The following is a 24,358-nucleotide window of genomic DNA, read 5'->3' on the forward strand; positions in this document are numbered from 1 at the left end:
TGCACCTCCCTTCTGGGCGCAGGACCGACAGCACAGAGCCTGCACACGCGCTCCCTCCCCTCTTCCCAGCCCAGCTCCAGAAAGCTCCGGCTCTCAGGCAGCTTGGGCAGCATCTCTGAGCAGCTGGGCTCCTTACGTCACCCACATGGCTCTCCAGAGAAGATCTGTCAGCCACACAGGGCCAGTTCCCAGCTATTTTCCCTTGCCTGCTCCTAAATCCAAAGAGGCAGATCTGTCATTTTCCAGTCAAAGCTGGATCTGATGTCCACCCCAGCGTTATCAAGAGCATGACCCAGAGCCTCCTCTTTTCCCTGTTTGATAGCACAAGAGCAGGAGGCATTTAACAAAATTGAAGGGCAGACAATTAAAAAACGATTAAAAAAAATACTGTTTTCCTACCACATGGAGTGTGAAATTCAGAATGCTGGCAGGGCTGGGCTTGCCTAGATTCAGAGAATAGGGCATGTTTATGGATGGCAAATTCCCTGCTTATAATCACTGCAATAAAGAGTTTGGAAGAGGACAGAAAACCTCTTGCTTGAAAACATCAATGATCTCATGACTATGATACTAGGAGAAAAAAACCCACGTATCTGCAGGAAAAAGGTTATGCCACCTCTGTGTCATAGAAGCTGTTTGTTAGACTCAAAATTCATCTAAAAATTTAGAGATGCCAATGCTGAACACTTTTGTGACAGGTATTGGATTACAGGGAGCACATTTAGTGCTTGTGGGGATAGGAAGGGATGAAGCAAAGTATTTGCAGGTACTTTTATTCTTATAATAATTTCATTATACCTGCAGAAGTGTACCTTATAAATCAATACTTACTGGGTCACCTCCAGAAGCAAATGAGATGGACTGCATGTGATGGTTGGCAATAATCTGAAAAGCATGACAAACTAGTTAAACATGCTTATGTGCCACACACTTAGAAAACAGCAGAGCATATATCTTCAAAGAGCAAGCAAGTTCATGACAACCCAATCCATTAATACATGCACGTATCTACTGTGAAGGAGATAAAAATCGGAATATTTTTGAGACTGCCTAATCATGTTTAGTAATGTCTAGATCCCCGAGTAACCTTCCCTAAAGGGTTTTCATAATGAGTTTGACCACCAACTTCTAACCTGCTCAGTCTGAAGCTAAATGAAACCTTGAAAGGGGAATAACTGGAGACACTGGATGCATTTACAAAGTCTTGAGATATTAATTCATCTTAAAATTATCAACAATTTTATTTAAATGCCTGGTGTATATAACGGTGGTGTTTTTACAAACAGGCCCCATTAATACTCCGGTCATATTCTCTCTCACCACTAGCACCAAACTGTGACCTGGCAGAAATTTCACTAGCCAGATCGAGCATCGGCTTTTCTTGGTTTCAAACACTACCTCATCTCAGGAGACAAACTGTTCTTCATTATAAAATCAAGTGCAATAAATTATGCAGATGTGAACACAGTGAAACATGGCAGCAATGCACGAATAGAACAAACTGGATTTTCCATTTGCAAAGCTCTAGTAATGAAACAGAAAGAATTTCAAGACAGTGCCCTGCAAGCCTGGGCATGCAGTGAACGGGTACATGGGTGTATTTGGAAGATTTGTCCTGCTGGCTTTTAGCCCCGTTACAAACAGAACAGGTTAGAAGGGCCATCCGTTAGCTGCCAAGCCCAGAGTTCCACCTGCTGCAGGTAAGCCCTTTGCTGCTGTACCTGAAAGGACAAGAAACCCGGTGCCATAAACCCGTATCCCTCCTAGCACAGAGGTCCAAGGGACGGGAGACCTCTGTGCTGCAGGCAAACCCCCAAGAGCTGCTTCACACTCACCACAGCATCAGCACCCGTCAGTAATTCCCCACAGCCAGTGAGCCAAAACTACCTCCCTGATGTTCCCCTGCTCCAGCTGGGAGTGAAACCCACTGCTGGCCCCAGGCGAGATCACACTGGGAGCTGAAGCCAACAGTTGATGGGGGCATTATGTGGGCAGGACAAAGCTCCTTATCACACCTGCCAAGAAGGAAGCACACCCCAGCTCCAGGGCATGATCCAGGCTCTCAGGAGCACATCTTGATGGAGCCCAGAGACTTTGCATAGTATAACTGATTATGCATATACGTTACCCAGCTGTAGAACAGCTCTGAACACCAAAGCCAAGCTCTGACTCATTGTTTATATCAATTTCATTTTTTTCCTAGGACTCCTCAGAAACTCCAGTCAGGACTAGTGCCTTGTTTGTTAGGCACTGTACAGCCAGAGACACACACAGAGAAACAGTCTGCCAAGCGCTTAAGGATCCCTCCCCATGGAAGACACCATCACAAACAAAAAGGACATGTACTACACGTCCAATTCCTCCAAAGTGCTCTCATTTTTAAATTCAGAGGCATCATGTAATTCAGCTTTACCAGGCACCCACAAGAAGACTAAAGGGTACTGCTTTCCCTTTGAAGCGCCCAGCCTTTCCTTCAGAAGCCACAAAAGGAGGAAAATACAGTGGCATAGAGAAAAGGACACTGATTTATATGTATCCTACCTGCTGCGTGTCAACATTAATCAAAGTAAGGCTGCTTGTTGAAATGGTCAGCTTTATATTCACGCCAGAAAACTGAAGGTTACTTTTGCCAAGTACAGAAGACAGAAACTTCACTGGAGGCTTTGAACAAAGAAACAAAAGAAAGAGGCTGTCAGCTGAGTCTGTCAGGGGCAGAAACACATCAAAGTCAAGTAGATTTTTACAATATCTTATTGAGAATTTCAATGGAGCACGGACAATGGCTTGATCAAATGCAAATAGATCTTCTAACAAATATCAGCCTTGAACACAATACTTGTAGGCATGGGTTTTATGTCAATAATGGGAAAAAAGTTTTAAAGCAAAATCCCAGTGAGCTAAATGTTATAGCTGGCTTCGTAATTCAGAATGTGTAGTTTTCTTGCTGAACTCCACTCCGTTTCCTGGGGATAAAGCGTTTCCGAGTAAATCAAGAAAATCTCTCATACATTAATTTTTCAGGAACAAGTTCATTCCTCCCAAGCCCCATAGTTACAGAAGGGAATTGGTAAGTTCTACTGGACACAACCCAACAGCAGCCATGGCTGTTGCCCCTCATTGCATCCCAGTTATTTAATAAGTGATCAGCCCACTAAACACTGCCATTTTAGTTGTGATTTTTTTACATATATCAAATAAGTCAGGTAACCCTCCAGCGAATGAGCTCCTTCTTCCAATCAAAAAAATAGCCTCTGATATTTTACCAGCCAGAACTTAAACTTGTAAAGCACTAAGCACTGTGAAGGCTGGTAGGAGCAGGAACTCTGGGCAAAGCATTAATCCTGAAGAAAATAAGGCAGGACATTGCCTTAGCCCCAAAGTCAGCAGGCTGAACACCCTGCTGCAAGCGCTTTCAGATTATACAGAGTTCAGATGGATTCATGTGACCTAACTCCAGTGTGAGCAGAAGTCTGTTAGGGAATCGGGTATCCAGCTTATCAAAAGCAGATATAGAAAATTAATCATTCAGCTAAAACAGTATTTACCTTCCGCTTTTTTATAGCTCCATTTGTACCTGAAACAGCTTCACACAGTCGGCTTATTGCTTCCCTGCAAACAGAAAAATACAGCACAAACTGTTGGATCATCCGTAACAGGGCCTGCAACTCTGCAATTTATTGTTATCGTCCCACTTATAAACAAATCTTCTGAAAGGTCTTTCACAGTTGTTTTTCTTTCTTCTTTCCTTCCACTGTTAAAAAAAAAACGCAACTACTTAACAGAATACAATGACTCAGCAGCTTGGTTTGTGTTGATTCTTTTTCTTCACAAAACACATCAGTTTCACGTAACAAAAATCTGTCTTTAAAAAAAATCCCCATCAACTAACCACAAGAAACTCAAACAACCTAACGCCTTCAAATCCTTTTCCTTAATACAGCTGATAGATTTCTGGCTTGGCAGGGAAGAGAACCTCCCTGACTTAATCCTTTTTATTTAGAGCAAGAGTGGGGTGCTGAGTGAGCCCAGCTGTGTGCCCTGATTGCCCTTCTGGTGTTTGGGGTTTCTCTTTTTCCTTTTTTTTTTAAAAAAAAGGCTGGGGGAGAAGGAGGTGTAATCAGCCTCTCCAGTTCTTTTTCAGATCTGAGGTCTCGGTTCACATCTTTCCATCTCTGGCAGGTATTTCCCAATCCAGACGTCCTTTCCAGCCACCCACTATTCTCTACAGTTACCTCCCGGTTAGAGAAGCAGAAGGCTAAGGCATAAAGCACTCGCCGTGTTTATGGGTCTGTATGAAAGACAGCTAAATCACACACCTAATATACCACAGTGGCGCACTGCGTCTATTTTCCGCACTTGAACAAAGAGAATCCTGATACATGCTCAGGCAGGTGACGGGTTTGGACACACAGTGGAGCACTCGACTGCCCTGGCTGAGGTTAGCCCACCAGCATGAAAAAAACCTTTTGCTGGCAGTCACAGGCTTTCCCTGACCGATACTTACTGCGTTAAAGTCAACAGAAAAACGGTGACTTACTGGGCTGGGATGTGCTTAGCACATTTCCTTAACCTTGCCTGGACACCCCGGTGTGAGCCGCAGCCCCTGACCTCTGCTACTGCCCTGGCCCCCCACCACAGGGCTGCTGGGTGAGCTGTGCTGCCACCCCCCCGTCCCCTTCCAGTTCCCATACTGGGTGACTTCATTTTGAGGCTGTAGCCTCAGCCATTCTCTCATGGCTGAACCCAGACTTGGGCTTTCAACAGTTGCGATTTTGATTTGTTCTTAAGGGGAAGGGAATTAGTTTGTTTAATTATTTGTTTATATTATTAGATTATTATCCAAAGAGCTAATTAGGAAATGAGCTAGTTAGGAAAGTCTGTCTGTTTTCAGATCCTGGTACGTGTGTGGGAGAAACATGTCACTGGGCTTCATCTCCGATAAAGTTTTGGTTCAGAAGGGCTGAAAAATATCAGGCGACCACACAATGGCAAGAGGCTTCAGCCAGATATGCCCCATGAGGCAGAGGTGCCCCACTGAGAACTGTGGTCCCCCAGGACCCCACGCCGTGCCTGAGGAGCAGATCAGACCACAAGTAAAGCCAGCACAGTGCTGCTGAACCGCAGCTGCCCCCTGCTCGGTGTCCCACCGACACCGCTACGCTGAGGGGCTACATGCTTAAAGCACGGAAGATCAGTGATGCTACATCAGGTCATCCTGTCAGAGAACATCCTGAGGAACTTAACCTGCAGACTGTCAAATGAATGGAGACCTCACCCATGGCAAAATAATAAAAATGGCATTAATATGCTCTGAGTGAAAACAGCAGGGAAAAAGAGAAGCCTGATGGTGGGCTATAGAGGATGGGTCAGAAACGCAAGCCTTTTAAACACTGCCCTTCTTCAGCCTTTTAAAGCAAAGCGCTTGCCCCTGCACAGCTGAAAATATGCTTCTGAAGCAAATTCCTGATATCCTTCTTGTTTAGTTCCTGTTTTATTTAGCTGTTACCAGTAGAAAGGCCAAAACTAAATAAATTAATAAATGAATGAATGAATGAACGGATGAATAAATAAATACAAAAGGCATCCTGCAGGATGATCTTGCATATTCCAATAATCAGCTTGGAAAATGAGAGCTCATCTTCTCATTCAATATTAAAGGAAATTAATATCAGAGCCAAGACATTAGGGCTACTAGGAGCCTTCATGTCTAGCTCTACCTAGAAAGAAAACCAGACATAGAACAAATTGGAAAAAACAGGGAAGTCCTCTATTTTAGTGACAAATGAGTTCTTGCACACTTCAGGCAGCCCATATGGAATAAGAAGTTGTAGGCAAAGTTGCCAGCAACAGATCCCATCCATTCTTGTATAAGCCAGTGTGATGACTGCCCACTTCACAATGCCCTGAAGCCCTTGTCCAGCAAACAGGAACCAAAAGTTAGGCAAATAATTTCTACTTAATAGTTTCTACTACCCCTCTTTGATAGGGGAAATCATCTTCTCACAGGCATTTCTTGCTGTATACCTCTGGGCGATTTTCCATGCAATCTAACAAACCTTCTCAAATACTGTTTTAAAGGAGTGAAAAGCAGCAGTTTAGTAACACCTCACTGCTACAGCTGAACACTTTGAACCCTCAGTCATTTCCAGGGGGCAGGTGGACCCAAACTACAAACTGCACCATATATTAGGAAGAATAGAAACTCTGGATACGTCCACAGTAAACTGAAATATGATTTACTGTATCTGTGCTTTCTTCCTGGAAATCCACTATTAATTCATTCTTACAGCTGTTCATTTTCAAACAGCTGCTCAGGCAAGTCTCTGCTTTTAGATCTGCCAGATGGCATGTACCTGTGCATAGCCTGTGTCATTAATTGCCTGGTTCCTGGATGAATGTGCAGCTTTATGGGTTCTAGCATTTGCTTGTCCATTTGATATCTTCCAAATCTGAGGCAGAAGCAGAAAAATGTGGCCTTGTTATTCCAGTCATGTGGCTGCTTTTTCTTTCTCTCCTCCCTGTCATTCATCCAAAGCAAACACTTTGGTTTGGGTTTGGGGTTTTTTTGTTTTCTTTTAAATCACCCTGAATGAGATGACTCCATTTGCGTACTCTGCAACAGCTCTTCTCAACCCTGGGAGCCACAGAATGAAATCCGGAGAGCTGTGAGGAATTTAAATTCCTGTAGTTTAAGGCAAATAAAATCTTGCCCCTCGACTCCTCAGGCATCTTTTGCCATGTGAAGCAGAGTCACTGCCTGTCAGTCCTGCAGTGCCCACACGATTACATAAACTGGTCATTGTTTCATTGACACAGTTTTCACTTTCTGTAGTGAATGGAAGAGATTTGGGTCAGCTCTTTTCATCATCCTGAAAAATATTACTCTGAAGCACTTTGGTCCCCTGGACTGTCACCAGCAGCAGACCATCCATTGGGGGGGAGTTTCCCCCAAGTTACTCTCCTGGGCACTATTCAGCAAGGATCAAGGCTGGCACAGTTGCCAGGGGGCACCTCTGTGGGATCCAGGAGGTGGGACAGGGGAGCAGGAGGGATCTCTCTGACTGGGACACCGATACTCCTGAGCACACAACTCCCCACCTCCTGGGCTAAGGGGTACTGAAGCAGGACAGTGCCACAGCCCCCCAAAAATCTGGTGCAGCCTCCTAGTCCCCCAGGGCACTGCTCCCTGTGCCCGCTGGGTTAGCAGCCAGCCACTCGGCAAGGGCTCAGCAAGCACTGGGGCGGGAGGGAGTGACAAGGACGGCCCCATTTTTGGCATCCATGAGCCTTTGGATCAGCTCAGCTGTACAGTCCACAGGTTTTCCCTGAGTCTGCACCTCTGGAGCAAAACCCACAGCAGATGCTCCTCCCCGAGCATGCACATGCAGGAGAGCAACACCCTGGCAGTAACAGTGAGCGCTTTGTTTATTGTTCCCCCAAATGAGAGTAAAAGATGAGAGATGGGCTGATGTAAGCAAGTAAGCATGCTGTTGGAGATTAGCTTTTAAGCATCTAGGGCTCTGCCTACGCTATCTAACAGAAAGGGATTGTGTGGCTCGACAAAGTTGAAATTAATCTTCTGAACAAAGTCAGCCTTCTTCCAGCAGCCCTTGCCAGCAGCACGTTTCAGACGCCCTTCACCGCCTGACCACTTTCAAGTTTGCAAGTTAATGCCCCCATCTGAGATACAGAATCCCTTTTTCCATCAGTGCAATGACTAATAATAAGCTTGATTTAACAGAAGTGGGAGACACATAATACGAAAAGAGCTGAAGGGCTGGCGAAGGGAAGTGCATGTAAGGGTCCAGCAAAGGCAGAAGGGCAACAGCCCAAACATACCTGGTACCAAGGACAAGAAGCACAGCATGTTTATGGGCGGCCATTCAGAAAAATACAAAGTCTGTCAAGCAGAGGAACCTGCCACCCTTATTATTATTTCTCAGTGTTACTCTTGTCATCCACATGGAGTCTGGGATCACAGATTTCTGCAAAATGGGAGGGATGTCCTAAGAGCAGGTGACTTGGGTCACAGGCGGGCAACGGCAGCAGGCTGGAAAAGAAAACTGCCGCGGCAAAATCTCCTCTGTCAACCTCCTCGCTGTACAGCCACCAAGGGCCAAAGGGACAGAGCACCTGGGTGCCTGGCCCTTCCTTCCCTTGCTGTGCTGTGTCACTGGGCCTGACAGCCATACGGCAGCTCTGCACCCCCACCGCACTCGCAGCGCTGGAGAGGCCACCACCTGCCTTCCCCAGCCCTGTGCCTGGTACGCTACTGAAAATGCAAGTCCAGCAAGAAACTTGAAAATAAATCCTCCATGCTCATGTCTTCTGGCTCCTCACTGCACTTTGGCAAACACGAGTCTGTTGATCTTTCCAACGTTCACGTGAGGTAGGTAAATAATATCTTTAAAGATCAGGAGACTAAGAATGCACACACACATAAAGCAAGGCAGGGAGCAGACACAATTGGCAACCCTTTCTACATCACTTTAAAACAGAAGATGCCTCTTTGTTTAGTGAAATGGCATCGGAGTAAAAACATTTTTCTACCCTCAGTACAAAGAACAGAGATGATTAAAATGGGATCATTTCCAATAACTCCTTGGTTGGTGCATTGTGCATGCTGTCTATAAACTTACTCCCCCGGGAGAACAATAGGGGAATGATCAATGTTATCTTCGCTCCAGTCAGCTTGTAATCGATCGAACTTTAAAGTTTGCATGCATGAGCTCAGCACTTCAGCATTCAGTTTGCAAACAGTTTAAGTTTTGAATTTCTCATGCACAAAAGAGCCCGTTAAGGTCAATGGTGGCATTTTTTTTAGGTGATGGAAAGATTTCCATTGTTAAGTTTTCACATAGCTCCAGTTAACAAAACCTTACCATTTGGGCCAAATTTAAGTTGGCAAGCTCTCATCACACAGTAATTCAGATTCATAATTTCCCAGACAAACCATCCAAAGCCCTGTTTTGTAGGCGCAGCAGCATACATATTCGGTGTCTTGCAAACGGGAGATAACCTCACTCTTTGGCCGAGGCTGTTCAAGAATTCAGTGGCTCGGTCTGAATGGGCCGGGCTGACTGCGGTGGGCTAAGTGTACTACACGGCTCTTTTTGATGAGTAAACGACAAGGCTGAGGGGTGTATATTTGCATCTCAGGCACTTCTTCATATACACATGCAGGAACTGGGTGACTGCGTGCTTATGCTGATTGTAAATGTCAACAATCACTGCTGATTTTGAATATAAAACAAATGGGGCAGCTTTCAAGTGCAGTATATAAGCACTTAAGAACTCAAGTTTTCCAGTTTCTTCCTTTTAGCTCATAAGCCTGGGAGCCAATAGGTAGAAATGTTAACACTTATCTCTTCATGTTCCTTTCCTTTCTACAGGATTTCTTTGATATGAACACTTGAGGAAGCAAAAGAGCATCTGTAAATCATCTGCCAGCAGGAAGGAAGAGTTGGGCAGGCGCAGGAAGCCTCAACCACACTCATCAGCGTGAACCATGCCAGAAAAATAGCTGAGGGGAGGAGGGAATGTGCCAAATGTGCCTAAGGCCAGGCCAAAATGCTCTGCACCCACCCCACCCCTTCAAAAAGCCTTTGGAGGTGCTGGGATGCCAGGTGGCTGCGGGGCTGCCTGGCAGAGCACTAGTCCTGGGGGCTGGACCCTGAGCACATCCCAGCAGCACATGGTGCTCTGAGCTGGGAACAGGGTGCTTATTTTGAAAACTCAAACACTCCTGCACTGACTGACTCACAAGAACAAAGATAAAAATAAACTGGGCTTTTCTGTTCCTGACAGGACATTTCGGCAACCCCACAGGTGCATATATTAATGAAATACACCCAGCAACTAGCAACAACCTGCAACAGAAGTTGCAAACTTCTCAAATGGCCACAAAATATTTAATGTTTAAACCACATTCAGTTGTATTTGAGAGCAAAACACTCATCTTTTTCTGATTTGCAGCCTGGAACCGTAGGCCTGCAGGCCAGTTGGAAATGACTGGATTTCAACATGTTCTCCTCGTGACTCCACTTCCAGCAGAGCAGAGCCTGGCCTTGGTGCAGATGGGGTCAAGCAGTGTCATACCTCTGATGAAAATTCACTAGATGACCTTGCTGGATTGAGAGACTGACCGATAGCACAGGTGTGAAGTGGCGTGGCCAAGGGGCCTGCAAGCATCCATCGCCGCCTTGGTCCCCAGCAGCCGCGGCAGCACCAGCAGATATACCCTGTGACCTGGGTGACTGCGCAGGCAGCACCCTGCGTGCACAGCCCGGCTGCTGCCGGCACCCGGCTAGCTGGGGATGTTTGTACTGTGCTACGACTGCAGGGGGAGGCTCTCTGCACCCAGAACAAGAACCAGGAGTGAAATTAGGTCTGTGGCTGAAACAATTCATTTTCCAATGCAAATAGCCTATTGTGATGATCAAATAATTCAAGTCATCGCTTGGGAAAAAAAACAAAACAAAACACACAAACTGCTATTCAAAACTGTCTCAGAGCTTGGCACGCACTGTTGGCTTTATACAGAAATTATCACATGGGCTTTTCAATCTTGGGCTGAATTTCAGTTAGATACCACCTACCTGGTGACTTGCGTTCGTGTGCCGAAGTCCAGGGATCTCATTGACTGCAGCACTTCAATACAGCCCATGTACTAGGGAAAACAGAGAGACAGAGAGAAAGGAGGACTTTAATACCTAGCACAGAGGTAAGAGGAGGCTCACAGAAGGAAGCAAATGTGATTTCAGTCCACTAAGTATTATGCAGAACCCCAGTCTAACTGGAAAATCAAATCAGCCACCCTGAACCTGCTTCCTAAATAGATCTTATTTTACTGAAAAGTGTAGAGAGAACAATAAAGATACCAGTGGCTTCAACAGCATAGCACAAAAGAAGGTAAAGCACTCTGGGGACACAAAATCCAATCATTCCTTTTTTCCAGTTCTGCTTATCCTCACAGATTAGCCCGTGGCACTGAGATGAGAGGAATACATGAACATTGGAGAGAAATTCCCCGGGAGCAGAGGGGCTCTGGAAGCCCCACGGGACTGATGCACTGAAAGACCTCACGCAGAAGAGCTGCATGTCCCTTCAGAGCAGCGGCAGGTATTACTACACGTGAGGAAAACCACTGGCTCCATGCTGCTGCACATCTGATGACAAATAACCTCTGCAGAAGATGAAAGAGGTAGAGTTGCAATCCCAGCTCACAGCAACAGCTCTTAAGAGCCCGCACTATACACTGACCTGCTTTACATTAGAGGCTGACTCCCACACTTCTGCTGTACGGGGCTGAGCTGGGGGCTTTTCCTATACTCAGTTGGGATTTACATAAGATTAATTTTCAGAAACATCAAGAATGCGATGGCATGTCAGCCCATAGACCCCTTTGATGTTACGTACAAACCTATGAATTTTCATCTCAATGAAGCGTGCTCGGCTAAGTCTATCCACTTCTCCCAAAACATATCTTACTAATTCCTTCAGCTTTTCTGTTGATATCCATCTCTCTGCTGTTGAAGCACTCTGACATCTCCATTTCACAAGGCTGGCATAGGTCTGGGTTTCTCAGTTTGCACCTCCTCTTCCACAACTAATTCTCCCAGAGGTAAAAGGGGGCTTGGGAGCATCCTGCAGTGCCTGAGGGCTGCAGCGACAACCTGCCTGGGCAGTCCTCTCCTGCAGAAAGTCAAAGCCTCTGGGATACAGCAGACAACCGGGAAATCCCAGGCAGGGACATGCATGCTCTGTCCTCTTGTTCTGAAAGAACGGCGGAAGCACTCTCTGTCCAGAGAAAGGGACAGTATTTACCTCCTCTGCCTCACTTTGCCTGTGAATTGATTTTTCTGCTAGGTCATTCAGAGGCAGTTGGATTGAGGTATCTGTTTCAGCTTTGGAGACTTTCAGAAATTAATGTGTGTGTTAAAAAGAGAACATTATACGCGCAGTCAAGCAGGGATTCCACAATTGTATTATCCCTATTTTGGTTTCTTTCCAGATAGCAATGTAACCCCTGGGAGAACTCCAGAATTAGGTCAGAGACCTGGAAAGATATCAATAAGAATCTGAAGGGTTAGCAGAACTGCTTCCCTAATGAACATTTAATGACTTGGAGAGCTATCTTACTTGTTAAAGACATTCCTGCTTAATGAGAACAAAGCAAACATGGAAAATACGTCTAGAGCCTCAGCTTGTAGCTCAGTGGCGACCTCTGATCCTATAGTATAAGGTCAAGCATCCTGTGAGCTGGTGGCTGCTCCTCTATCCTTGAAAAAAGAAAGATTTAGAGGAGCAGGTGAGTCATATGCTGATAAGTGAGTCCCCATTGCATCCTGAACAGATGCATGGGAAGCTACTCTAAGCAAAGATGAAAAATCAATATTAGGTTTTTGCATAAGTGACCCTAAGTGAAGCTGAACTTATCAATGATTCACAAAAGATTTTTTTTTTTTCTCTTTAAAAGCCTGAGTAGGGAAGTGCATTAACATGGCACCTCACTGCATCTCTCATTTATTTTAGCTGCCGTTGGTTATCTAAACCAGCATAGCTAGTAATGGCTGGACCTTCACATCTCAGTAGGAGGGTAGAGGGTACAGAGAACCAGCAGAACCCTGGGCAGGAGGACACCGCTGGAATGAGGCAGAGGGAGTCAGGGTCACAGCTGGGGAGAAGCCCATGGAGCACATAAAAAGGACAACGGGATACCAGAAGCCTATTCCAAAAAACAAAAGACACTCTCCAAGGAAGAAAAAACAATTAACAAATAAACAAGGAGAAGATTAACTCCTCCATAGCTGAGTCCAAGAAGCAGCATGACTGGTGTGTGAGAGAAAGGGGAAGGCAGGAGAGAAGGGCAATGCCTGTCTCAGAGACCTCTCCTGCGCCCAGACTCCAGTGCAGGTGGTGCCCCTGCTCCCCAGCCTGTATACCCCAAGCAGCAGCTCCCACAAAAAGCTAGTGGGCTTGTCCAGGGATGCAGGGCCGAGGCCAGCTCCCACCTTCCTGCTGCAGGGAGGGTTAAGCTAAAGCATCGGCAGGGCAGCAGCCACGCGTGCCCACCTGCAATGCCCCAGCAGAGGAAGCCACACAGCACACAGCCCCTGCCCCAGCCCAGGCTCTCCGCCAGCTGTTTTTGTAACATAACAGCAATATTGAGGGCGCAAAGGTAGTGTCCAAGGAAGGGGGGTTCATCTTCCGAAGCCCCACAAAGAGGAGCACGGCTCAGCTTCACTGAGCTTCTAGGGGAAGCTGGGGGGAAGCTGGACACAGGCACAAGGGTGCTGTAACCAGCCTCGGGCCACAAGTATAGATACAACTGCAGAATCCAGCTACCTATAGAAAAATATAATGCCAACACTGAAACAAGCCCGGTGCTAAAGACCTGACATTGCCACTGAAAGTGGACGCTGAGCCCACTGATCTGTCAGCAGCAGGATGGAGAACTCTTGCCAGGGTGAGCAACAGCTCTCAGGAGGGAGAGACTCACTGGCCCCTGCTGGAAAGGGAACGGCTCCCCTAAGGACATGCACAAGGCTGTCCCCTGTCTCCCTGCAAAGGGCTGGGGAGAGTGTTGGCACCGGGGGCTGCTTCGACTCTTGGTGTTTGAAGCTGGAGGATGATCTGGGGCTGGCTGCTGTCTCCCCATGCCACCAGGGATGCTGAGCCCACTGATCTGTCAGCAGCAGAATGGAGAACTCCTGCCAGGGTGAGCAACAGCTCTCAGGACGGAAAGGAGGAGAGGTGGGGAGGTTGGGGGAGAGAAGGGCAGTTACTGACCATGCACATCTTTTCACATCTATTTACAAGAGATGATGGAGAGTGACTGCAAACAGGATGAGGGACCGTGTGGGAGGAGACGTGCAGGCACTAGGAAGGGCCCATGTGAATAAGCTTTTCAGGCACCCTCTAATCCAGACCCATTTCATTCCCTGCCATAACACAGTTGCTCCAGCTCCAGCTTGAATGACAGCCAGTGATTCACCCGCAGGAATCATAGAATCATTGAATTGTTTAGGTTGGAAAAGACCTTTAAGATCATCAAGTCCAACCATTAACCCAACACTGCCAAGCCCACCACTAAAACATGTCCCTGAGCACCACATCTACTGTCTTCTAAATACCTGCAGGGACGGTGACTCCACCTCACCCCTGGGCAGCCTGTGCCAGCGCCTGACCACCCTTCCAGCGAAGACATTTTTTCTAATCTCCAATCTAAGCCTCCCCTGGTGCAACTTGAGGCCGGTTCCTCTTGTCCTGTCACTTGTGACCTGGGGGAAGAGACCGACCCCCCCTCGCTGCAGCCCCTTGCAGCAGCTGTGGGGAGCGATGAGGTCCCCCCTGAGACCCCTCCTCTCCAGGCTGAACCCCCCCAGCCGCTCCCCGTGGGACTCGTGCCCCAGCCCCTTCCCCAGCCCCTGCCCGGCTCTGGACACGCTGCAGCCCCTCAGTGTCCCCCCTGCAGTGAGGGCCCAGCGCTGACCCCAGGATTCGAGGGGCGGCCGCACCAGTGCCCAGCGCAGGGGGACGGTCACTGCCCCGGCCCCGCTGGCCACGCTGTGTCTGACACAAGCCGGGCGCTGCTGGCCTCCTCGGCCACCCGGGCCCCCAGGGGGCTCATGCCCAGGCAGCCCCCCAGGCCCTTTTGCACCCTGGATGTGACCCCGTCCCGCCGCTCCCTGGGCCCGGCGGCGTTTTACCCCGGGCAGAGCCCCCGGCCCGGCCAGGAGCAGCCGGGCTCTCCGGGAGAGGCTGTGGGAGACGCTGCCGGAGGCTTTGCCCAGGCCCAGGCAGACGCCACCCACAGCCTTTCCCTCAGCCCCCAGCGGGTCACCCGGTCACAGAGGAGATCAGGCCCGTCAGGCAGGACCTGGGCCCGATCCCCGGCTGTCCCGCAGGTGCTGGGTGATGGCGCTCGGGGTGACCTGCTCCACGGCCTCCCCTGGCACCAGGTCAGGCTGGCAGGGCTGTAGTTCCCTGGATCCTCCTTCCTGCCCTGCCTGTGGATGGGCACCATTTTTGCCACCCTCCAGCCAGCTGGGGCCTCCCCGCTCAGCCAGGGCTGCTGATCCGTGATGGAGAGTGGCTGGGTGCTCCAGCCCCCTCCAGCTGATCTCCTCTGCCAGATCCCACCCAGCCCCACAGATTGGTGTGTGTCTAAATGGTGTAGCAGGTCACTGACCATTTCCCCTTGGCACTACTTTAACAAAGTGCTTTTGAAGTGAGGGGAAATTTCTAAGCTGCCCCCCACCCTTGCTCCTTGCAGACAAGGGCTGCCCGGGCTGGGTGCTGCCCCACATCAGGGCACAGCTCTCTGCCATGCAGCGTAGGTGGCTGCAGAGCAGCAGGAAAGTTTTGCTTTAATTTGCTTGAATAATTCACCTCTAGCTTGCGATGGACCCAGTGGGAAGGGAGACTGGGCAGAAGAGAGCGGCAGCCACCGGCACGTGGCAGGACGACCGCACTGGAGTTGCAAGGACACAAGCCTCTGCCTTTTACGCTAAGGAAAAATGATTTACACTAAGGAAAAATTACTTTTGCCTGTAAAGGCAGCGGTGCTGCTCTCCCTGTGCTTGCTGCCAGCCTTGGGAACATGCTCTCACGTGTTGCAACACCTGATTTTAGATCCCCCGGCTTCTGCCCTGGCAGGAAGGTGAAGCACTGGCCTTCCTCCATGGACAGCGCCAGGAGCCAGGAAGGGGCGTGGGGAAGGAGCAATGCACAGATCACTGTAGTTTTGATGGAGTTTTCTCAGCCCTTCCTTAGACACTGCCTGTGGTGGCTTTGGAGTCGAAAAGCCACTGTGTCCACTGGAAAGCAGAGACCACGGCAGCTATCCTGGCAGCAGCACTGCGCTCCTGTCAGCTCGCAGGCTGCACCACGCTGCTGAGCAGCCGGTTGGCTTGGCAGCTCATCCTGCAACACGCAGCAGCCTTTTACCGGGCTGGGGTCCGTGCTATGTAACACCATTAGCAGCCACCAGTCAGGCTGCTAATGAAGAGCTTTGGCCCATGTTTGCACCTTGCAGGAGATTCAATCAGCCCATTCCTCAGCTTGAACTGTGCTGGCTTCCTCCAGCAAACACCAACCCCTTCCAGAGCTGAAAGCAAAGCCGGCAGATCTTGTCCCCCATTCCCAGGGGCAGTGGAGAGGCAAAAGCAGCCCATGGCAGCAGCCATGCACCGCTGCAGGCGTGGGTACCCCTGGGGCACCTGCGAGAGAGCAACAAACCGAGGCCAAACGGCCTGAAAAACAGACGGGACACTTTCAAGGAAGAAAAAAGCCCATTAAAGCCCATTAAGCACACCAATAAAGCCCAGCAGTGGTTCGTCAGGGCTGGCCTAAATCTCCTCATGTGCTTGTTCTGCTCTCAACTTCCTCCCCGTAGCAGCAGCAGTGCAGAACGATGGGCTTGGTCTGCCCCGCTCCTCCTGCCCACACGCATGGCCTCTTCCCTAAGGGGCAGCGAGCCGTGGCTTCTTGTGATGGAGAACAGCTTCTGATAAACTGAAATCTTTGTGGTTTCCTTCACAGGTTTTCCATTTTAAAATACATTTTGAGAAAAAGCCAGGGAAAAGTTTGTAAATAGACAGACACACATTTTTCTTTCCTTTTTAGTTTTGTGCTGGAGACCCACTTTCTTCAGCACTCAGAAAGTGCTGGTACTCAGCGCTCAGGTACTCAGGCCAGGGCTCCAACAGAACTGGTTCAAAACTGCCCTGTCCCTGTGCTCCCAGCTGTGACAAAGCAAACAGCCTGAAAACATGTGAGTCTTTTAAGAAGCAATCACCCAGAGAAGCGCGTGGCCTTGGAGGCAGTGCCAGGTGCGGAGGGGAACTGCCACGTGGGACAAGGCGAGCACCCATAGGTGCTGCGGGGCTGCCACACACCCCGTCCCCCTACGCCCGGTGGAGCAAGTGCCACCCCAGCACCCTACAGTCCTGAGCCCCCAGCTTATGTCTCACAGCTATGGCTCTGAAGCCATGAATCACTGGAGCCCATCTCCTTCCTGCAAGAGCCCCAGCTCTACGTACACGTGTAGTTAGTTATTTATGACAAGTGATGCAGAGCAGCAGTGCGGTGTCAGGGTGCTGTACGCCGGGGAGGTGGCTGCAGCTGAAATACCGCAATTATTTCCCTGCCCTGAGCACAGAAGAGGGGCTGGTGGCTCCTTGGGGCTGCGAAAGGGCTGCCCTGAATGCCCTCTTCCCACACAGAGGCAGGGATCAGCTGCTCCAGGCTGACCTGTTGCAGCCTCTATGGACAACAGCAGGACTGCGCAGGGGGCAGCTGCCCACATGCACTCTTTCAGGGCGTACTTAATGGCATATTGAACTCCTGTGTTAGAAGTAGTCCGGCCTCTTTTACTCTAGAGATAAGCAACTGATTTTATATATATATGTTGGCATGTATCTATAGATATATGCCATCAAACTCCTAGCAGAGGATCAACCTGTTTATTCGTAAAATTCCTTTAAGACCAAGGATGCTGCAAACAACCTGTACCATATTATTTCATTACAACATCATTATACTTTAAAATATCTGGCAATAGCATTTCCGTTCCATATTTTAGTAAAATAGCACATTTTTAAACCAATCTGAACACCATTTTTCAAAGACTTTGCATTATTGATTTAAGCCCTGCCACAGACCCTTACTCCCTGTAACACCATCCTGTTGATTCTCCCTGGTCTCAGAGGGGCCACTGGTGCAGGGGAGTGCCGAAAACCGAGTCTTGCCCTCCCGCTCAGAAGCAGCCATGCCCCTGGCACTCCCCACTGAGCAAGAGGAAGGACAGCAAGTGTCTCCTGGAATATTCCTCAGGCTCATCACAGCCGTAACGAACACCAGCAGGAGACCTGAGTGCCATGGCTGCTATGGGCACCATTTAGAGACAAGCTCAGCTCCAGATGGGTGGCACTGTGGCAAGGCACAAAATGGGTAGAATGTGAACAAGGACAAGGTAAAGATCCATCTTCTAATTCCTACAGCGAACTGCATACAAAGTATGTTTTAAAACGTAACAGTGTGGGTATCAGAGCTGTCTGGGCTCCTGTTAAAATATTATATTTGGGCTCTTTGTTATTTGCATGATCATCTCGGGGGAACAGGTGTTTTATGGGTCTCGGCTTCCTCACCAGAGCCCGGGTGACATATGGCCATGACACAAGTGTCCTGTTACCACTAGGCACATGCAGCCACAGCTACCTCCCAGGGAGACACAATGAGCCCAGCATCGCATCTTCTTAAACCAACCCCAGAAAGGCAATTTCTGCCTCACTCCACTCCATAGGAGACAGCGTCTGCCCAAAGACATTTCATTACCTCACCATATTATTGCCTTTCTAAAATAACTGGATTTTCTCCACATAAGTGCAAAACCCTCCTGACTCCAATTAAGTTTTTAAGGCCAAAGACCTCCAGCAGCAGACCCCATAATGCAGACCCAATCCTTCTCCTAAAATGGTCTCTACAGAGATCCCAAGGATCCCATTCCCTACCCAACAGGGCAGAAGAAGCTGCATGGGGCAGCGGGTGCCTCCAAACACCAAAGGAGGGAAAGCGAGGGCAAGGGGGTGAGGATTGGGAAGACTGGGTAAGGTTCGGGAGCAGCTCCCACAGCTGCCTGGCCCCTCAGCCTCTCAGCCCCACTTTGCCTCCAGGTGAGACCACCCCTCCGCACCACACTCCTGCCATGCTGCAGCCCTGCGCCCCTGGCTGCATCCCAGCCCATCTGAGGCTTCACCCCCAGCTCCCAGAGAAGCCTTGTGGTCCCTGGGGAAATGAGCACCTTGCCTGTGCTCTGGTGCTGAAGCCCCAAAACCTCCAGGCTGCTTATTTACTGACCTGCTTGTTATTGAAGGAGCTGGCTGAAAAAAACACCAAGAGTTTGGCCAGGACATGTCAGTAATGCTCTTGCAGCTCCTCTGGGGCTGGCTCCTGCAGGGAGCAACAGCAGTCGGAAGGTGCAGGAAAAATGCTGGGAAACAACATTTCCCTGTTGCAAAGGCTCCCACAAGTGACCCCCATTCATTCCCCATGAAATGGGGTGACTTCCAGAAAGTCTCCAGCAGAGAACCACGCTGTAAATACAACCTGGGAAGCAGCAGAAGAGGACAAGCCCTTCACACGACCTTCCTGTCAAGTCCTTCTCTTTTTTTGCTTTTTTTTCTGCCTTTCTTGCTCATGTGCTCCCCAGCAGACGACACCTCAGTGCCTCTGCTCTCAGCCCTGGGCCACAACAGAAACCCGGGAAATTCCGCCTGCGCTTCATCTTCCTCTGCCCATGTCAGAAACCGAGTACTTTAAGTGTGCTTCAGGCATCAGCATGTCAGCATCTGAATCTCTATAGGTACCTCAAAGCCTTCATCACGAGTTCCACTGCATTGGGCACTGCTCAAACCGCAGCACACAAGGCAGATCCTGCGCGGCAGGTGCTGGGCAACGCGACGCCATCCACCAGCGCAAGCCCAGCAGCAGGCTGGCCAAAAGCGTAGCACCTGGAGCTGCAGTGGCCCTTGCACTGTCACTGTTAAGTCACACTCTACATGCGCTCAGCCGTCTATTTTAGCAGCTTGCTGCTGTCAAAACCTCAACCGCTCACTTTAGCATGAGAATTTAAAGGCAAGTAAACAAAAGGACACGTATCAGCATGATGAAACAGGGCATCCCCTGCCTCTACCTGCTGCACCCCAGGTGAATGCCCTGGGGGCTCCGCTCACATCGGCTGCTGCAGTGCTGGAGTACCATCACCTTTCAGCCAATGTCCCATCAATCCAGTCATGCTACCACTGCTGGATGCCAGGTGGGCATCTCATTCCTGCCTGGGGAAAGGTGAACATGGCTATTTCCCCATGTTGCTTTTCTCCCCTCTGACTTGCCCACCCTCCTGCTGCATTTGCAAAGGGACTGATTGATTTATCTTGGCCTTGCACCTTCCTTTAGACTTTCCTGCCTGTGAAACACCACGTTGGGAGACACAAATTTTGCACAGCTTTTTTACTCTCACATTTCGATACCTCCTGCACACCAAACTGAGAGCTTACAAACACATGCCTGCACCCTCAGCACCCTTGCCTGCAGCCCACCAGGAGGATCAGATGCTGGTTAAGAAACCCTTGTACAGCTTGCTCCTGCAGTCCCCCTTGCATGTCAGGGACAGGCATGACGGCTGCGAGAGCTACAGGAGCCCCTGGCCAGCCCAGCCATTACAGGAGTATTTCTGAAGCAGGTTTAGCCCATTTTCTCTGCCATTCCCCTGTGGTCTGCACTGGCTCCCTCCATGCAAGCAGCAGGCAGTTTTTTCCCAGGAGTGCTTTTGACAGATGAAGCGTAAGCACTTAAATGTGCAGGGTCAGAGGTTCAGAGCGTAAAGAAGGAAGCAAACAGCTAGCAAATGACAGGGTCTGGCCACAGAGATGTAAAGTCCAGAGAGGAAAAGAAAATTAGGAAACTCCCAGGTGTGGCAGGGGTGGAGGGAGTGAAAGCACCGAGGCCAGGAGGCATGGTCCCCTCTCAGCCACTGACTGTTAATTAGAAGACGATACCCACCAACCCCAGTCCACAACATGAAAAATACCCAGGAAGGCTATTTCAGGGTGTCTTCTGAAGAAATACGCAGTGCCTTCTGAAGAAATAGGCAGGGTTTACTGTACATCATAGTTACCAAGAAAATCTGACACAGTTCTGTAACATCGAAGAGGGTGGAATTTGCATCCTGCCCGGTCACCTCCCAGGGCAGGAGGCACAGAAGAGAGGTTCTCCAGGCAGCAGCAGTGGTCCCAGCACCTCTCCCACACCCTCCGTGACAAATATGTCAGCATCACGGGCCAGCATGCACCTAGTCCCTGGGAGCTGCTCCACGAGGGTTGGGAAGCCCTCTCCATGGGCCTCCTTCTGCCTCCAACATACATTTCAAGCCAAAGCAACCCCTGCTTGAACTGCAGATCAGCTGCACTCCTCAGAGAGTCTAAAGGTAGTCTTTGGGAAATAGATGTTGTGTTACCTCTGGGAGTGGCTGTGGTCCTTTTAACTCCCTCCATTTGCCCTACGTATGTCAGGAGACAAGAAATGTACAGGAGAAGTCGGTGGTTTGGGGCACCGACTCTATGAGTGGGAGCACGTAGGTCACCCTGCAGCCACCTGAGCAGTTTGCTTTGTCAGAGAATGGGAACCCTGTGAGAAGTACTCACCCGCACGCCGTAGGTCGCTGCCGGCTCCCCGCTTTCACTGCTCTGCGTGAGGCTCCTGTCCTGCCTGCCCGCAGAAGCAGCCCCCTCGGCTCCCCGCACGGCGCAGTCCCCTGCCGACTTTGGGGTTAGGGCCAGCTTGTCCAGGTCCGGCTGTGGGTAAGAGGCCGACAGGCAGCTGATCTCAGGCGAGGTTGGGCTGCTCGGGATGGTAATGCACTCCGTGAGTTTAACTCGTGGCACCTCTTTCGTTCCCAGACAGAAGCTTTTTAGCCCCGGCAGGTTTGATGGGTTGGCGAGTTTAATGTTAGCCATGCGGGGGATCAGCGTGCACAGCGTGGTGCAGGTGTCCTGTGGCCCCAGGGAGACATCTTCTGTCAGCAAATTAGGTGTCGAAGAGTGGGAAGAGGAGGACGAACCTTTGATATTTAAAGACGTATTTTGCGCACCTTCATCTAGGGATGTTATCGAATCATTCCTGAATCGGCTGTACTTAGCCCTGTGCAGCATCCCTTGATGTCTGAATAACCCTACATACAGGACGTGTCCACCCAGGCTCTGCTGGCTGCGTTCTCTCATAGCCTTGGCAGTGCCGTCACTGGGTACTCTCGCATAAATTGGCTCTTGTAGATAAATTATATGAAAATCAAGCAAGTCACAATTTTTAAAACCAGAAACCTATCGGATATTGTTGCCGCCTCCCTCTTGAGTGGTTTATTTTCCTCAATGGACAAGGCTTAAACCTGCATAGACATCTGGTATTTTGTAAGCAGCAGTAAAAGCAGCATCAACGGTAGAGCAGCTCAAGCTGTGCCGCTACCCAAACCTGCCTGCATCCCTGCCTCAAGCCAGGCACGAAAGCCCACCTAGCTCCCAAGACTCACAGTCGTGGCATCATTAACCGCGGAGTCCTGGCTGCGGCAAAAGCTCAAGCATATTCCACACAAAGCAGAGCAAGATCGCGACGAGCTCAAACACGTTTTCAGGCCGGCAGGAACCCCGCGAGGTGCGCAGCTCTCCGCGTTTCCATCGCCGGCTGCCCCGAAGGCGAGAAGCATCCCCACGCTGCCCCCCGCCAGGCACTGCACCGGTGTCAGTGTCACACCGAACCGCCCTGGCAGCTCCCGGCGCCGGTATCGCTAATTCTGGCTGGAAAGCCCGTCGGCACCGTAATCCAGAAGCAGCTGGATGTGCCTGCGCCCCCGGCGCCGCTTCCCGCAGAGCCGCGGGGCAGCCGCTGCGCAGCGCCCGAGCCGCCCCCGCCGCGCCGAGCCCCGCCACAGCCCCGGCCGCCGCCGCCGCTTTTATGAATGAAGTTTTTGTGAATGAGGCTCGGCGCGTGCAGGCGGGCAGCGCCGTGAATGGCGCTCGGCGGGCGGCCGCGGCCCGGCGGCCCCCGGGGTGCGCCTTGCAGCCAATCGCCGCCCGCCGCCGGCTCACGCGCCCTCAGCGCGTGGGGAGCGGGGCGGGGGCCGCGGCCGGCGTCCCCCCGGGGCCCCTCTGCCCCCCCGGGGTCCCGGCGTCCCCCCGCCGCAGCGCGCGGCCCCGGACCCCACCCCCCCGGGCCGCCTCCGCACGGGCAGAGCCGGGGGCTGGGGTTCAGAGGGCGCCGCCGGGCCCCCGGGCTGCCCGCCCGCCACAGGGGGGAGGTCGGGCTTGTCCCAGCGCCCCCGGCCGCGGCCCCGGCAGGGGAGCCCTTCTGGCGCGGCGGGTACCGCGGGCAGCGGACGGGGCCGCCGGGTTTACCGTGCCCCCGAAAACACCGGTGCTCCCCGCAGGAGCCACCTCGGTTCCCCGCCGGGCCTCGACGCGCGGGGCGGCGCGGGGGGGCGACAGAGCCGGGGGGAGGGGAGGGCGGGCTGGGAGCCCCGAGCGTGCACTGCCATCCTCCCGGTGGCACCGGGTGGCACCGACCTCCTCCCCCCGCGGCTCGGTGCTGCCAGGCGGCGGCGGCTGAGGAGGGGCGGCGGGCTGCCCTGCCTGTGGCAGGGGGAGAGGGGAAACCACGGGCGGAGGCTCCGCGCAGCCCTTGCGCTGGTTTCTCCGCCGTGCGGAGGCCGGTACTCGGCCTGAAAGGCGCCCCAGTTGCCACAGTGCATCGGGGGGAAACCCGGGCCAGGCTCTGCTGGCGACAGCGGCGGCTTTTGAAACCACCCTTTTAGGGAGGTGGCTCACACTGCCCGCAACGTCAAACCCAAAGGCAAAACCTGGACCAGCGGCGAGTTACAGAGTGACTAATTTCTCATGATGCTTTAATGATGGCTTTGAGCACAAAAGGATAGGAAATCTTCAGAAGTGATTAGCAGCACTAGGGGTTGTACGTGAAGCCAGAAACTCTTAGCACAAACGTTTTTCTGTCTTAACTCTTTCATGTCAACACCACACTGGAACACAACCCCATCACGGCTGGAAGAAGCCATGGTGCCCTCACTGGCGAAGAAAAGGGACCCGGGATGCGCCAGCTGTGCGTATCCTAAAGGGGACAGCAAGGACCAGTATGCTGATGCCCCAGGCTCCTGTCCCAGGCAACCTCCCTGATTCCTCTTTTTACTGCTGCAAAAACCATGCAACCAGACAAAGCAAATCTCTTTCCAGCCAGATCAACCTTACCGTCCTTCCCACCTCTTCTCTGAGCGCACAGCAAGGCGATTCCTGCCTCACAGCAGCCCCTCGGTGCAGATGACGACACCAGGAAAGGGTGGTTTGGTGATTGGGATGCTCCCCCACGCTTTAGCTCCAGTAGGGACCAGTTCATGGCCATGAACTACCTCTGGCCCATGCTGGCCTTCATCTCCTGAGCCCTTCTGCCAGCTCCTCCTTCCTCAGGAGGAAGGCAATCCAAGGAATTCCTTAGCTGTGTGAGGGAGAAAAGGGGCAGGCGGGGCCCTGCAGGAGCTGCAGCCCCCACTGTGTCCTACTGCAGCTGACAGGGCTGGCAGGTGAAAAGGGTTAACAGGACTGGCTTTAAACCTGGCTGGTGAAAGGGAAGGTTTTCCAGAAAAATAAGCAATAATGCAACAGCCTGTCCTTCACGAATCACCCAAGAGCTGTGTCTGGAGCCCTGCATGCCACCAGCACCTGCGGCCCCATGGCCAAAGCACTGTTGACCTCCCAGGTGCCAGGGGGCTCAGGGGGGCTTTCCCAGAGAGGCAAGG

General features: G+C 51.1%; 1 protein-coding gene across 2 annotated transcripts in view; it reads right to left on the reverse strand.

Moving 5' to 3' along the window:
• The window catches only part of SHC4 (SHC adaptor protein 4), a 35,047-nt gene extending 12,500 nt beyond the window's left edge, over positions 1 to 22,547 (reverse strand). The window contains exons 1-5 of one of the 2 annotated variants that reach the window (XM_080394674.1): positions 21,207 to 22,547; positions 10,599 to 10,669; positions 3,546 to 3,609; positions 2,542 to 2,661; positions 832 to 885 (exon numbers count right to left, since the gene is read on the reverse strand). In XM_080394674.1, coding sequence (XP_080250800.1) covers positions 832 to 885; positions 2,542 to 2,661; positions 3,546 to 3,609; positions 10,599 to 10,669; positions 21,207 to 21,782 — 885 coding nt within the window. In that variant the 5' untranslated portion in view covers positions 21,783 to 22,547. The remainder of the gene's footprint in view (positions 1 to 831; positions 886 to 2,541; positions 2,662 to 3,545; positions 3,610 to 10,598; positions 10,670 to 21,206) is intronic. The other variant, XM_080394673.1, reaches the window with a different exon arrangement.
• Between the last annotated feature and the right edge of the window lie 1,811 nt (positions 22,548 to 24,358).

Source organism: Falco punctatus (genome assembly GCF_963210335.1).
Source record: "Falco punctatus genome assembly, chromosome: 7".
Taxonomy (NCBI): Eukaryota; Metazoa; Chordata; class Aves; order Falconiformes; family Falconidae; genus Falco; species Falco punctatus.